This window comes from Pseudophryne corroboree, chromosome 3 (assembly GCF_028390025.1).
Source record: "Pseudophryne corroboree isolate aPseCor3 chromosome 3, aPseCor3.hap2, whole genome shotgun sequence".
NCBI lineage: Eukaryota > Metazoa > Chordata > Amphibia > Anura > Myobatrachidae > Pseudophryne > Pseudophryne corroboree.
The window spans coordinates 106,532,207-106,547,267 of record NC_086446.1 but is presented as its reverse complement, the minus strand read 5'-3'; the positions used below and the strand labels follow the sequence as shown (position 1 = coordinate 106,547,267).

The 15,061-nt window shown below is 48.0% G+C and overlaps 1 protein-coding gene across 2 annotated transcripts in view; it reads right to left on the bottom strand.

Moving 5' to 3' along the window:
- SSH3 (slingshot protein phosphatase 3) overlaps positions 1-14,837 on the bottom strand; it is a 55,630-nt gene extending 40,793 nt beyond the window's left edge. The window contains exons 1-3 of one of the 2 annotated variants that reach the window (XM_063958382.1): positions 14,529-14,837; positions 12,603-12,640; positions 12,290-12,449 (exon numbers count right to left, since the gene is read on the bottom strand). In XM_063958382.1, the coding sequence (XP_063814452.1) occupies positions 12,290-12,449; positions 12,603-12,640; positions 14,529-14,591 (261 nt within the window). In that variant the 5' untranslated portion in view covers positions 14,592-14,837. Of the gene's footprint in view, positions 1-12,289; positions 12,450-12,602; positions 12,641-14,392; positions 14,424-14,528 lie in introns of those variants that run through there. The other variant, XM_063958383.1, reaches the window with a different exon arrangement.
- Positions 14,838-15,061: the final 224 nt, after the last annotated feature.

The window sequence follows — 15,061 nt, the reverse complement described above, 5'->3', positions numbered from 1 at the left end:
CGTTTAGCTACAACTGGGGGAGGCAAGACTAGTACTAATGGAGGCCAAATACAGTAATGGCATGATTATGCAAATAGGGCTCCTGCAGACCTACGGAAACACTCATCTACGGCGGCCGCTAGGAGGGTGTCTCTTGTACCAGCGACAGAGCAAGTACAAATATATCCTGACGATGATCTGTTATAATCTAGGAGCATATTCTGCCAATGCCGAAGTAAGGCATATCAAGATATGTACGTATAGCTCTGCATATGGGTAGAGCTGCATTGCTTTATTTTTATTTACATTGTTTTATGCCTATTTTGCCAACAACGCTGCATCATCCCCCATGTGTGTGCCTATGCAGCACCAGAGAATATTGACGCATTTTTTAGTTTACCCATTGTAAATAGGATTTTAAATACCTACCGATAAATCCTTTTCTCGTAGTCCATAAGGGTTATTGGGGACAGATTAGTACGATTGGGTATAGACGGGTCCAAAGGAGCCAGTGCACTTTAAATTTCTTCAACTGGGTGTGCTGCCTCCTCCCCTCTATGCCTCCTCAGTCAGGTCAGTTATAGGTAAAACAGTGCCCGAAGGAGAAAGGACATACTTGAGAGAAGGAACATAACAACAATAAGTGTGGTGAGATTTACACACCAGCACACCAACATAAAACTTAGCCAGCAACATCTGGCAACATTAACAGCTGAACAGGTAACACCCAACAGAGAACCTGCAGAAAGTCACCGCACAGAGACGGGCGCCCAATATCCCTTATGGATTACTAGAAAAGGATTTACCGGTAGGTATTTAAAATCCTATTTTCTCTAGCACCCATAAGGGATATTGGGGACAGATTAGTACGATGGTGATGTCCCAAAACTTCCAGAACGGGCAGGAACGTGCGGAGACATCTGCAGCACCACCTGCCCAAACTGGGTATCCTCTTTGGCCAGGGTAGCAAACTTGTAGAACTTCACAAAGGTGTTCTTCCTCGACCAGGTAGCAGCTCGACATAGTTGTAGGGCCGACACTCCACGGGCAGCCACCCAGGAAGACCTCACCGATCTCGTAGAGAGGGCCTTCAGAGACTTTGGAACAGGTAAGGCTGCCGACGCATAGGCCTGTTGGATAGCAAGCCTTATCCAACAAGCAATGGACTGCTTAGAAGCAGGGCAACCCTTTTTCTGTGGATCATAGAGCACGAACAAGGAATCAGTCTGTCTGATCCGAGCCGTCCTTTTGACATGGAGTTTCAAGGCTCGCCCAGCATCCAACTCCTCCGGAGGAGCAGAAGTGCCACAACACGTTGATTCAAGTGAAACGCGGAGACCACCTTCGGCAGGAACTGCTGTCTAGTCCTGAGATCCGCTCTGTTCTCGTAAAAGACCAAGTACGGGCTTTTGCACGACAAGGCCCCCAATTCTGAGACACGCCTAGCAGAAGCCAGGGCCAGTAACATCACCGTTTTCCACGTGAGGTACTTATCTTCTACCGTCATCAGAGGTTCAAACCAGGAGGATTGTAGAAAGCGTAACACTACATCAAGATCCCAAGGTGCCGTAGGCGGCACGAATGGAGGTTGTATGTGAAGCACCCCTTGCAAGAAGGTCTGAACTTCCGGCAAGAGAGCCAACTTCTTCTGGAAGAATATGGAAAGAGCTGAAATCTGGAACTTAATGGATCCCAGACGTAAGCCTTTATACACTCCAGCCTGCAGGAACCTTCCCAAGTTGAATTCTGCTGAGGGATATGTGCGTTCCTCGCACCAAGAGACATATCTCCACCAGATATGATGATAGTGTTTTGACGTCACAGGTTTTCTGGCTTGCACCATAGTGGCAATGACCTTTTTGGAAAGCCCTAGGATGTTCCACTCAACTTCCATGCCGTCAATCGAAGCCGCCGTAAGTCCGGGTAGACGAACGGTCCTTGTTGAAGAAGTTCCCTTCTTAGTGGTAGAGGCAAGGGTCCTCTACGGACGTGTCCAGAATAGCCGCGTACCACGCTCTTCAGGGCCAATCCGGGGCAATCAAGATTGCTTCCACTCTTTGATGTCTGATCCGCTTGAGCACCCTTAAGATCATTGGAATTGGAGGAAACAGGTAGTTCCCTGGTTCATGAGCAATAGCAGCGAAGCTTCTTGTTGAGACGAGAGGCCATCAAGTCGATCTGTGTGCCTCCCCACCTGTCGATGATCTGTTGAAACACCTGAGGGTGTAGTCCCCACTCTCTCGGATGGAGGTCGTGGCGACTTAGGAAGTCCGCTTACCAGTAGTCCACTCCCAGAATGAAGATTGCGGACAGTGCTCTTGCATTTCTTTCTGCCCAGAGGAGTATTCTGGACACTTTTCGCAAGCAGGCTTTTTGTCCCTCTTTGTCTATTGATGTACGCCACAGCCGTGGCGTTGTCCGACTGCACCTAGATCGCCTGATCCCGGAGTAGAGGGAATGCCTGAATTAGAGCATTGTAGATAGCCCGAAGTTCCAGAATGTTGATCGTAAGTAGGGCCTCTTGGGCAGACCACCTGCCCTGGAACTGTGCCCCTTAGGTGACAGCTCCCTATCCTCTCAGACTCGCATCCGTCGTGAGGAGGATCCAATCCTGAATCCCAAAGCGTCGACCTTCCAGCCAGTTAGAGGACTATAGCCACCACAGGAAAGAAATTCTGGCCTGAGGTGACAGCCGAATCATCCAGTGCATCTGAAGATGGGAACCGGACAACTTGTTCAGGATGTCCAACTGGAATGGTCTGGCATGAAACCTTCCGAATTGAATCGCCTCGTACGAGGCCACCATTTGTCCCAACAATTTTATGCAAAGATTAATGGAGACTCGAGTAGGTCGGAGCACCCTGTGAACCATTTCTTTAAGTGTTCTCACTTTTTCCTCTGGGAGGAACACTTTCTGTGCTACAGTATCCAGTAGTATCCCCAGAAACAGGAGCCACTGAGACGGTTCCAGGTGGTACTTCTGCAGATTGAGGATCCACCCGTGGTGCGACAGAAGTTGGATAGTGTTGAAACATAACTTCCTCCATCAACTTAGTGAACACCCTCGGAGCTGTAGACAGGCCAAAGGGTAACGCCTGTACCTGGTAGTGATCGTTTAGTAGGGCAAACCTCAGATAGGTCTGATGAGGAGGCCAAATTGGAATATGTAGGTAAGCGTCCTTGATATCCAGGGACATTAGGAATTCCTCTTGTTCCAGGCCTGCGATCACCGCTCTCAACTTGAATTTGAAAACCTTCAGGTAAGGATTCAAGGACTTCAGATTCAGAATGGGTCTCACAGACCCGTCTGTTTTTGGTACTATGAATAGACTGGAGTAATAACCCTGTCCTTGTTGTAGAAGGGGCACTGGAACAATAACCTGGGACTGGACCAACTTGTTTATGGTCAGTAGCAGCGTACCACGCATATTTTCCAAAGCTGGTAAGCTTGATCTGAAATATCATTGGGGACGAGCACCGTTGAACTCCACCATGAGAGATAAGGTCCCTTACCAAGCATCTTGGCAGGAACCACCCCAGATGTGGCTGTAGCTACGTAACAGAGCTCCACCACAAGATTTCCTCGGGGTCGGAGGGCACGGTCATGCCGAAGGCTTTGCGGCAGTAGAACTGGTGTTTTGGTCCTGGGATCCGGCAATGGCTGGTTTCTTAGGCTTTCCTCTGGAGCCTCTAGCTGCGTTGGAGCCCCTCTGGCTCTAGATCGAAATCTGGAGGACCGAAAGGACAGAGTAGACGGTCCCGGGTAGGTACGTCTAACAGGTGGAGCCCCCGAAGGGAGAAATGTGGATTTCCCAGCAGTAGCTTTGGAAATCCATGCATCCAATTCACCTCCAAAGAGCCATTCACCTGTGAAGGGAAGAGATTCCACATTACGTTTGGAGTCAGCATCAGCAATCCACTGACGCAACCATATGGCTCTGCGCGCAGACACAGCCATAGCCGTGGTCCTAGCATTAATATTGACAATCTCTTTAAGGAAGTCACAGATGACTCTTGCCGTGTCCTGAATGTGATTCAGCAAAGTAACAGTATTAACTAAGGTCATATCACCCGAGAGACCTTCCTTAATTTGATTAGCCCAGGAATTAATTGCATGTGTCATCCAACAACCTGCAATGGACCGGCCTTTGAGCAACACCTGCAGCAATGTAAATAGATTTTAGAATGGTCTCAATTTTCCTATCTGCCGGGTCCTTTACTGTAAAGGAGTCCGGAGCAAGGAATACCGCCTTTTTAGAAAGACAAGAGACTGAGATGTCTACTGCTGGAGACTCTTCACAGAATTTTCTGCCTTCAGGGGTAAAGGGGAATGTATGCAAAAACCGCTTTGACACCTGATATGTTTTATCTGGATTCTTCCAGGCTATTTTAAATAAGTCATCCAATTCCTTGGAATCAGGAAATGTGACTGTCGGTTTGTCTTGTGGAGGATAAATGACTGCTGAGTATTAGCATCCTCCGGGGGGATCTTTAACACATCCCTAATAGCCAATATGAGGGGCTCAATACCCTGTATAGGGGTGGAATCCCCACTTATGGAGTCCACATCATCCCCATCATCCTGTATATCATCATCAGTATCTGAGAGGAGTGTAGGTAGAGCACGTTTTTGTGCACCTGAAGCAGACGGGGGGGACGTTTAGTAGTTAGGCTAGCCACTGCTTGTTGCAGTTCCTGAGTCTTATTGGCATTTGCAGTGAGTTGAGATGACATATCAGACATCATAGTTTTGATAGCACCCAACCAGGAGGGCTCTGGACTCTCCCCACATTGATATCAGCATTCTGAGATGACTGACTACACTGCTCACATGATACTGAGCCAGATGAACTAGGAGAGAATCTAGCATTACATACACTGTATAACTGCTGTTTTACCATTGTGAAACAGCAAAAAATAGGAATAATACACACACAACACAGCCTTATATATATTACAAGCCTGCCCTACTGCATGTGAGAGGAGACACAGGAGAGAGGACCCCAGCGCACCCAATGCTGCACAGCCCCAGTGAGGCTGTGAGCGTTTTTTGTGTAAACAACAGTGAGACTGTAATATGAAAAATCCCTCAGAGGGATGTTACTTGTGCACAAATATAGCGGCTCTTCCCTTCTACACCCGGTACCAGCGATCCAGGGACTGATAGGGAGGAGCTGTTGAGGCTGTTGCTGCTGCTATGCAGAGGAAGGCACCAAAATGCAGCTGAGCCCTCTCTTGTGCAGCTCCGCCCCCCACCATGGCGCCAGAGCTATCACTGAATATTTATACTGGCCATATATCCCAATGTATGTAGCCTCACATAAATGCTTGGTACAACTGATATCAGCCAGTCTCACGCAGGGGCTACAGCGGGCCTCCCCCAGGAGGAACCCGTACGCCTCACCTGCGCTTCAGCAGCACATTAAACCGGGGGACCCCCCTGGTGGGGCCCCTGGTTGGTACTCAGCACCGATGATCACCTTCAGGCAGTGTTAGGGGTGTACGGCATTCTGCGGCAACCAAGGCGCCATGCCCTACTGAACAAACTGCCCCTCAGGACGGTGGTCCTGCAGCAGGGAAGCGGCTCTGCACCTCAAGAAGCCGGTGACCGCCCCCACCTAATTCCCACAGTTCAGGTATGCTGTATCCCAAACAGCATACCAAAAGAAATAAAACTTTAAAAGAAATTGAATAAAAAACTCTGGAGCTTGCAGAGTGTGCATCCTCTCCTGAGGGCACTGTTTTCTAAACTGACCTGTGGGAGGAGGCATAGAGGGGAGGAGCCAGCATACCCAGTTGAAGAAATTTAAAGTGCACTGGCTCCTTTGGACCCGTCTATACCCTATCGTACTAATCTGTGCCCAATATCCCTTATGGATGTTAGAGAAAATAAGAATTTACTTACCGATAATTCTATTTCTCGGAGTCCGTAGTGGATGCTGGGGTTCCTGAAAGGACCATGGGGAATAGCGGCTCCGCAGGAGACAGGGCACAAAAAGTAAAGCTTTAGGATCAGGTGGTGTGCACTGGCTCCTCCCCCTATGACCCTCCTCCAAGCCAGCTAGGTACTGTGCCCGGACGAGCGTACACAATAAGGGAGGAATTTTGAATCCCGGGTAAGACTCATACCAGCCACACCAATCACACCGTACAACTTGTGATCTAAACCCAGTTAACAGTATGATAACAGCGGAGCCTCTGAAAAGATGGCTCACAACAATAATAACCCGATTTTTGTAACTATGTACAAGTATTGCAGATAATCCGCACTTGGGATGGGCGCCCAGCATCCACTACGGACTCCGAGAAATAGAATTATCGGTAAGTAAATTCTTATTTTCTCTATCGTCCTAGTGGATGCTGGGGTTCCTGAAAGGACCATGGGGATTATACCAAAGCTCCCAAACGGGCGGGAGAGTGCGGATGACTCTGCAGCACCGAATGAGAGAACTCCAGGTCCTCTTTTGCCAGGATATCAAATTTGTAGAATTTTACAAACGTGTTCTCCCCTGACCACGTAGCTGCTCGGCAGAGTTGTAATGCCGAGACCTCTCGGGCAGCCGCCCAAGATGAGCCCACCTTCCTTGTGGAATGGGCCTTAACCGATTTAGACTGTGGCAGGCCTGCCTCAGAATGTGCAAGTTGAATTGTGTTACAAATCCAACGAGCAATCGACTGCTTAGAAGCAGGCGCACCCAACTTGTTGGGTGCATACAGTATAAACAGCGAGTCAGATTTTCTGACTCCAGCTGTCCTGGAATATATTTTCAGGGCCCTGACAACTTCTAGCAACTTGGAGTCCTCCAAGTCCCTAGTAGGTGCAAGGCACCACAATAAGCTGGTTCAGGTGAAACACTGACACCACCTTAGGGAGAGAACTGGGGACGAGTCCGCAGCTCTGCCCTGTCCGAATGGACAAACAGATATGGGCTTTTTTGAGAAAAAACCACCAATTTGACACTCGCCTGGTCCAGGCCAGGGCCAAGAGCATGGTCACTTTTTATGTGAGATGCTGCAAATCCACATATTTGACTGGTTTTAAACCAATGTGATTTGAGAAATCCCAGAACTACGTTGAGATCCCACAGTGCCACTGGAGGCACAAAAAAGGGGTTTGTATATGCAATACTCCCTTGACAAACTTCTGGACTTCAGGAACTGAAGCCAATTCTTTCTGGAAGAAAATTTACAGGGCCGAATTTGAACCTTAATGGACCCCAATTTGAGGCCCATAGACACTCCTGTTTGCAGGAAACGACCGAGTTGAAATTTCTTTGTGGGGCCTTCCTGGCCTCACACCACGCAACATATTTTCGCCACACGTGGTGATAATGTTGTGCGGTCACCTCCTTTCTGGCTTTGACCAGGGTAGGAATGACCTCTTCCGGAATGCCTTTTTTCCCTTAGGATCCGGCTTTCCATCGCCATGCCGACAAACGCAGCTGCGGTAAGTCTTGGAACAGACATGGTACTTGCTGAAGCAAGTCCCTTCTTAGCGGCAGAGGCCATAAGACCTCTGTAAGCATCTCTTGAAGTTCCGGGTACCAAGTCCTTCTTGGCCAATCCGGAGCCATGAGTATAGTTCTTACTCCTCTACGTCTTATAATTCTCAGCACCTTAGGTATGAGAAGCAGAGGAGGGAACACATACACCGACTGGTACACCCACGGTGTTACCAGAACGTCCACATCTATTGCCTGAGGGTCCCTTGACCTGGCGCAATACCTGTCCCGTTTTTTGTTCAGACGGGACGCCATCATGTCCACCTTTGGTATTTCCCAACGGTTTACAATCATGTGGAAAAAAACTTCTCAATGAAGTTTCCACTCTCCCGGGTGGAGGTCGTGCTGAGGAAGTCTGCTTCCCAGTTTCCATTCCCGGGATGAAAAACTGCTGACAGTGTTATCACATGATTTTCCGCCCAGCGAAAAGTCCTTGCAGTTTCTGCCATTGCCCTCCTGCTTCTTGTGTCGCCCTGTCTGTTTACGTGGGCGACTGCCGTGATGTTTTTCCCACTGGATCAATACCGGCTGACCTTGAAGCAGAGGTCTTGCTAAGCTTAGAGCATTATAAATTTACCCTTAGCTCCAGTATATTTATGTGGAGAAAAGTCTCCATACTTGATCACACTCCCTGGAAATTTTTCCCTTGTGTGACTGCTCCCCAGCCTCTCAGACTGGGCTCCGTGGTTACCAGCATCCAATCCTGAATGCCGAATCTGCGGCCCTCTAGAAGATGAGCACTCTATAACCACCACAGGAGAGACACCCTTGTCCTTGGATATTGGGTTATCCGCTGATGCATCTGAAGATGCGATCCGGACCATTTGTCCAGCAGATCCCACTGAAAAGTTCTTACGTGAAATCTGCCGAATGGAATTGCTTCGTAGGAAGCCACCATTTTTACCAGGACCCTTGTGCAATGATGCACTGTTTTTAGGAGGTTCCTGACTTGCTCGGATAACTCCCTGGCTTTCTCTTCCGGGAGAAACACCTTTTTCTGGACTGTGTCCAGAATCATCCCTAGGCACAGCAGACGTGTCGTCGGGATCAGCTGCGATTTTGGAATATTTAGAATCCACCCGTGCTGATTGTAGCAGTATCCGAGATAGTGCTACTCCGACCTCCAACTGTTCCCTGGACTATGCCCCTATCAGGAGATCGTCCAAGTAAGGGATAATTAAGACGCCTTTTCTTCGAAGAAGAATCATCAATTCGGCCATTACCTTGGTAAAGACCCCGGGGTGCCGTGGACAATCCAAACGGCAGCGTCTGAAACTGATAGTGACAGTTCTGCACCACGAACCTGAGGTACCCTTAGTGAGAAGGGCAAATTTGGGACATAGAGGTAAGCATCCCTGATGTCCCGGGACACTATATAGTCCCCTTCTTCCTGGTTCGTTATCACTGCTCTGAGTGACTTCATCTTAATTTGAACCTTTGTAAGTGTTCAAAAAAAAATTTTTTTAGAATAAGTCTCACCTAGCCTTCTGGCTTCAGTACCACAATATAGTGTGGAATAATACCCCTTTTCTGTAGTAGGAGGGGTAATTTAATTGTCACCTGCTGGGAACACAGCTTGTGAATTTTTTCCCATACTACCTCCTTGTCGGAGGGAGACTTGGTAAAGCAGACTTCAGGAGCCTGCGAAGGGGAAACGTCTCGACATTCCCATCTGTACCCCCGGGATACTACTTGTAGGATCCAGGGGTCCTGTACGGTCTCAGCGCCATGCTGAGAACTTGTCAGACGCGGTGGAACGCTTCTGTTCCTGGGAATAGGCTGCCTGTTGCAGTCTTCTTCCCTTTCCTCTATCCCTGGGCAGATATGATCTTATAGGGACGAGAGGACTGAGGCTGAAAAGACGGTGTCTTTTTCTGCAGAGATGTGACTTAGGGTAAAAAACGGTGGATTTTCCAGCAGTTGCCGTGACCACCAGGTCCGATGGACCGACCCCAAACAAGTCCTCTTCCTTTATACGGCCATACTGTGCCGTTTGGAATCTGCATCACCTGACCACTGTCGTGTCCATAACATCTTCTGGCAGTTATGGACATCGCGTTTATTCATGATGCCAGAGTGCAAATATCCCTCTGTGCATCTCGCATATATAGAAATGCTCTATAGTCAATAAAATACTGTCCCTGTCAAGGGTATCAATATTTTTAGTCAGGGAATCCGACCAAGCCACCCTAGCTCTGCACATCCAGGCTGAGGCGATCGCTGGCCGCAGTATAACACCAGTATGTGTGTATATACTTTTTATTATATTTTCCAGCCTTGTCAGCTGGTCCTTGAGGACGGCCCTATCTATAGACGGTACCGCCACTTGTTTTGATAAGCGTGTGAGCGCCTTATCCACCTTAAGGGGTGTTTCCCAACGCGCCCTAACTTCTGGCGGGAAAGGGTATACCGCCCATAATTTTCTATCGGGGGGAACCCACGCATCATCACACACTTTATTTAATTTATCTGATTCAGGAAAAACTATGGTAGTTTTTTCACATCCCACATAATACCCTCTTTTGTGGTACTTGTAGTATCAGAAATACGTAACACCTCCTTCATTGCCTTTAACGTGTGGCCCTAATAAGGAATACGTTTGTTTATTCACCGTCGACACTGGATTCAGTGTCCCTGTCTGTGTCTGTGTCGACCGACTAAAGTAAACGGGCGTTTTAAAACCCTTGACGGTGTTTTTGAGACGTCTGGACCGTACTAATTGTTTGTCGGCCGTCTCATGTCGTCAACCGACCTTGCAGCGTGTTGACATTATCACGTAATTTCCTAAATAAGCCATCCATTCCGGTGTCGACTCCCTAGAGAGTGACATCACCATTACAGGCAATTGCTCCGCCTCCTCACCAACATCGTCCTCCTACCTGTCGACACACACGTACCGACACACAGCACACACACAGGGAATGCTCTGATAGAGGACAGGACCCACTAGCCCTTTGGAGAGACAGAGGGAGAGTTTGCCAGCACACACCAAAAATGCTATAATTATATAGGGACAACCTTATATAAGTGTTTTCCCTTATAGCATCTTAATATATATATAAGCATATCGCCAAATTAGTGCCCCCCCTCTCTGTTTTAACCCTGTTTCTGTAGTGCAGTGCAGGGGAGAGCCTGGGAGCCTTCCCTCCAGCCTTTCTGTGAGGGAAAATGGCGCTGTGTGCTGAGGAGATAGGCCCCGCCCCTTTTTCGGCGGCCTCGTCTCCCGCTCTTAACGGATTCTGGCAGGGGTTAAATATCTCCATATAGCCTCCGGAGGCTATATGTGAGGTATTTTTAGCCAAAATAGGTATTCATTTGCCTCCCAGGGCGCCCCCCTCCCAGCGCCCTGCACCCTCAGTGACTGCCGTGTGAAGTGTGCTGAGAGGAAAATGGCGCACAGCTGCAGTGCTGTGCGCTACCTTAAGAAGACTGAGGAGTCTTCTGCCGCCGATTCTGGACCTCTTCTTACTTCAGCATCTGCAAGGGGGCCGGCGGCAAGGCTCCGGTGACCATCCAGGCTGTACCTGTGATCGTCCCTCTGGAGCTGATGTCCAGTAGCCAAGAAGCCAATCCATCCTGCACGCAGGTGAGTTCACTTCTTCTCCCCTAAGTCCCTCGTTGCAGTGATCCTGTTGCCAGCAGGACTCACTGTAAAATAAAAAACCTAAGCTAAACTTTCCTAAGCAGCTCTTTAGGAGAGCCACCTAGATTGCACCCTTCTCGGCCGGGCACAAAATCTAACTGGCTTGGAGGAGGGTCATAGGGGGAGGAGCCAGTGCACACCACCTGATCCTAAAGCTTTACTTTTTGTGCCCTGTCTCCTGCGGAGCCGCTATTCCCCATGGTCCTTTCAGGAACCCCAGCATCCACTAGGACGATAGAGAAATATAATTTAACTATCATAGCAGGAAACACACGCGGTGATCACGCCAGGTGAGCGGTCAGATTGGATTAGATGTGGCCAGTCAGACTCGGCCAAGCATCTAGGTCACTTTGTGCAGAAGAAGGAGTTATATGTGAAAGGGGCGTGTACAAACTCCAACCTAAACTGCTTTGTAAAAATACAGCATCTCTGGGCTACATGCAGAAGCAGACACTATTTACCCTGCATCCAAAAAAAACCATTAAAAAAAAAACCCCTGCATCTCTTGCATTGCAACACGGTTTGCTCAGGTGCAAAGTTACTTGCTTTTTTTTGGTTAGCTCCTAACCCAGAATGTAGCCCCTTTGTGTCATTGAAGCCTGTCTGTGCATCTCAAGCCGGTCATCTCTTCATCCTGCTGAATCTTTCAATATGCCTGATAAATGAATCTTGCAATTTCCATAGGATCATTTCTCGCCACATACATTACACTAAGGCCATATCGGAGACAGTTTTGTCCCATGCCTGATATAACCTGCAGTGCAGCAGAGTGAGGCTAGCATTTATCACACTTGGGGGTAAATTTACTAAAGGTTCTAAAAATGGAAAGTGGTGATGTTTCCCCATAGCAACCAATCAGATTCTCTCTCTTATTTTCTAGGATGCAATAGAGAAATGATAGACAGAATCTGGATCGGTTGCTATGGGCAACATCACCTTTAATTTTTAGAACTTTCAGGAAATGTACCGCTCGATGTACAGACGTGTACTTGTTAGAGCCATCTCTCGCTCTTTTACAATTTAGGCTGCAAGTAACAAATGTGCGTTTTACAACCCGATGTTGACCTAGGAAGAACCTGTAGAGTTGGCCTTTGAACAACAGATGGAGGGAGCAGATTGTCAGGCACCTCCAATGCACATAATGATGTTATCTAGATCTCCTCACCAATTGAAGAGTGTCTTCGTCCCGCAGCAGTCTCAGCATGGCCTGCAGGTGGAGCTGTTGTTCACTGGGGCCTGATGTTTGTGGAGGCTCTGTGATCTCCTCGGGTTCCCCCTCATCCTGAAGTAGAAGGGCAGCTCCTTTCACCATGACAAAGCTCTGCCTGTGTAGGGATGAACATGATATGGGTGAGAGCGAGTGTAAGCGACATGGTGTTGACAGGGAGAGAGTACAAATGGAAAGTAACTAGGTAAAAAAAACACCCCATAGATAACGGCTGTTGAAAGCTTAGTAAGAAAGAATATTGTTTTCTCACCGTCTTTGCATTCGCCTCCTTCTGCTTTTTTCATCATCCTAAAAATAACAATATATATGGTCAGGGGTCATTGCTATAGGTTATAGGGGACATATTACACAACCAGTATTAAGCATGCCAGGGACCTAAGGGGTATAGGGGGGAATCTATCAAAGCTTGGAGAGAGATAAAGTGGAGAGAGAAAAAGTACCAACCAATCAGTCATGCCATTTTTTTCCAAACACAGCCTGCTGCATGAGTTAGGAGCCGATTGGTTGGTACTTATGGGCACATTTATGAAGCAGTGATAAGAGCGGAGAAGTGAGCCAGTGGAGAAGTTCCCCCATCAACCAATTAGCAGCTCTGTATAATTTTATAGTATGTAAATTTATAGATGTTACTTCAGTGCTGATTGGTTGCCATGGGCAACTTCTGCACTGGCTCACTTCTCCGCTTTTATCGCTGCTTAGTAAATGTCCCCCTAAATCTCTCTCCAAGCGTTGATGCCTCTCCCCCACTGTGACACAACCTGACTGAATACAATTGGATATTTCTGCAGTGCTGTATATAACATTCTGAGAAGGTTAGTCTATAAAAGTGGAGTATGACTAACATTCCCGCAGTAGTACAGAAATCTGTTTATTTTCCTTGTAATCTGAATGCAGCAAGCAAAGCAGTGTCGTATCTGGCCCATGAGAAGACAACTCTGACTGTATAAATACAAGGCTGAAAAGCACAGAGAGGAAACCAGAAATATAAAGCAACGTATTTAAGAGCCAAAACAAGTCCAGGGCCTGCTCCATGTGGGGGTTTTTTAAGCCATAGATGAGACGTCACCGGTTTAGGATCCTGGTAAAGATATTACTGTAAGCAGCATGCATAGGAAATCTGTGGGCAGGAACTACAGTATATTACGTTAGTGGCCACATAATCTATACCTTGTCAGTTGTTGATATGGGGGTGGGTCTATTGTTAAAAGTGTACATACAGAAATAAGGGGCATGACAAATACCACTTTATATCTATAAATACAGTTCTGAAACAGAAGCATTGTCCACCCCACATCGTACTTTGTACTGTTTACTTATTCTTCCTGTGCGTTAGTACCATACAGCTTCCTGACACATATAGCACCATAATGCCCAACTCATACTACCCCCGTCCCCACCTAATCTTCTGCCCTGAGTGTACTGGTCTCATACTGCCTCTGGGTGTCTGTGCATTGCAATAGGAATGTCACTTGGTTTGTGGGTTACAGTAGCGGTGTGCGGCTTGCACTATGGGAGGAATTTACTGACATGGAGCACTAATTGTAGATGTGTTGTTGCTATTTTGCTTCTATGTTACGTCGTCATTGTATGTTATGGTATCCTGGGTCTGTAGCTTCCTCATTGGGTCAAACAGCGACTAATATCTGATAACAGCTAACAAATCACCTTCAGCATGTGAGCTCAATGCAGTACTGCAAGACATCAGCCTTGCACCATCCCAGGCAGAATGATACATAACTACACCCCAGCAATAACTTCTTCTTTCCTAGCCTGCAACCCATCCTGTGCATAGTTACACATGTGCAATGTCAGAGTAGCATACACCATATCAGCTATAGACCTGCTACTGACATAATAATAATAATAGACTGCAATGCACTGTACTATTACTACATGATCGCATTACTTGCATGCATTATGTTACGTGTGTGTGTGTGTGTGTGTGTGTGTGTATGTGTATTTTATATATATATATATATATATATATATATATTTATATATATTTATTTGTGGTCACTAGAGTGCAGCAGCAATAAATACCTGGCTATAGATTACATAGGGAGGCCAATGTACAGGAATGTAGGACACACAGACTATATGACCCACTCTTAGGGTAATGCTGCACAGCACCCAACGTGTAACACCGCTGCACGCCCATCAGCCTGGCGCCGGTTACCTGGGCAGGTGTGGGTCCTGTCCCCCCCTCCAGGGAGGACAGCTGCAGGGTGACCAGCGCCATCAGGCTGCCCCCGGCCCTCTCCCACCGCTCCCGGCTGCCTCTTCCCCGGACTTTCCCCAAGTCTCCGTCTCTTTCTTGCCGTCTGCTTGGCGGAGGCGGAGGCGGCTGCTGCAGCCTGCAGTGACCAGGAAGAGAGAGCGAGACAGAGAGACAGCCCCGGGAGGAGGGGCCGGGAGACCGGGCGAGAGAGGTATGTGCGGGGGGAGACAGTGACAGCCACAGACATGCCCCTAGAAGGAGGGAAGGGTGAGAGCTGGGAGACAGCTGGGCGGGAGGAGTAATGCGGTGGCTGCTGTCTTATCATCATCATCATCATCATCATCATCATAGTACACAGTGGTGTCACACAGTGACAGCTAGGGCTGGTGGAACTACCACTGCCACCTCTCGCTCTCTCACTCTCTCTCTCTCTCTCTCTCTCTCTCTCTCTCTCGCTCGCTCTCGCTCTCTCTCTATACTAAAAGTTCAGA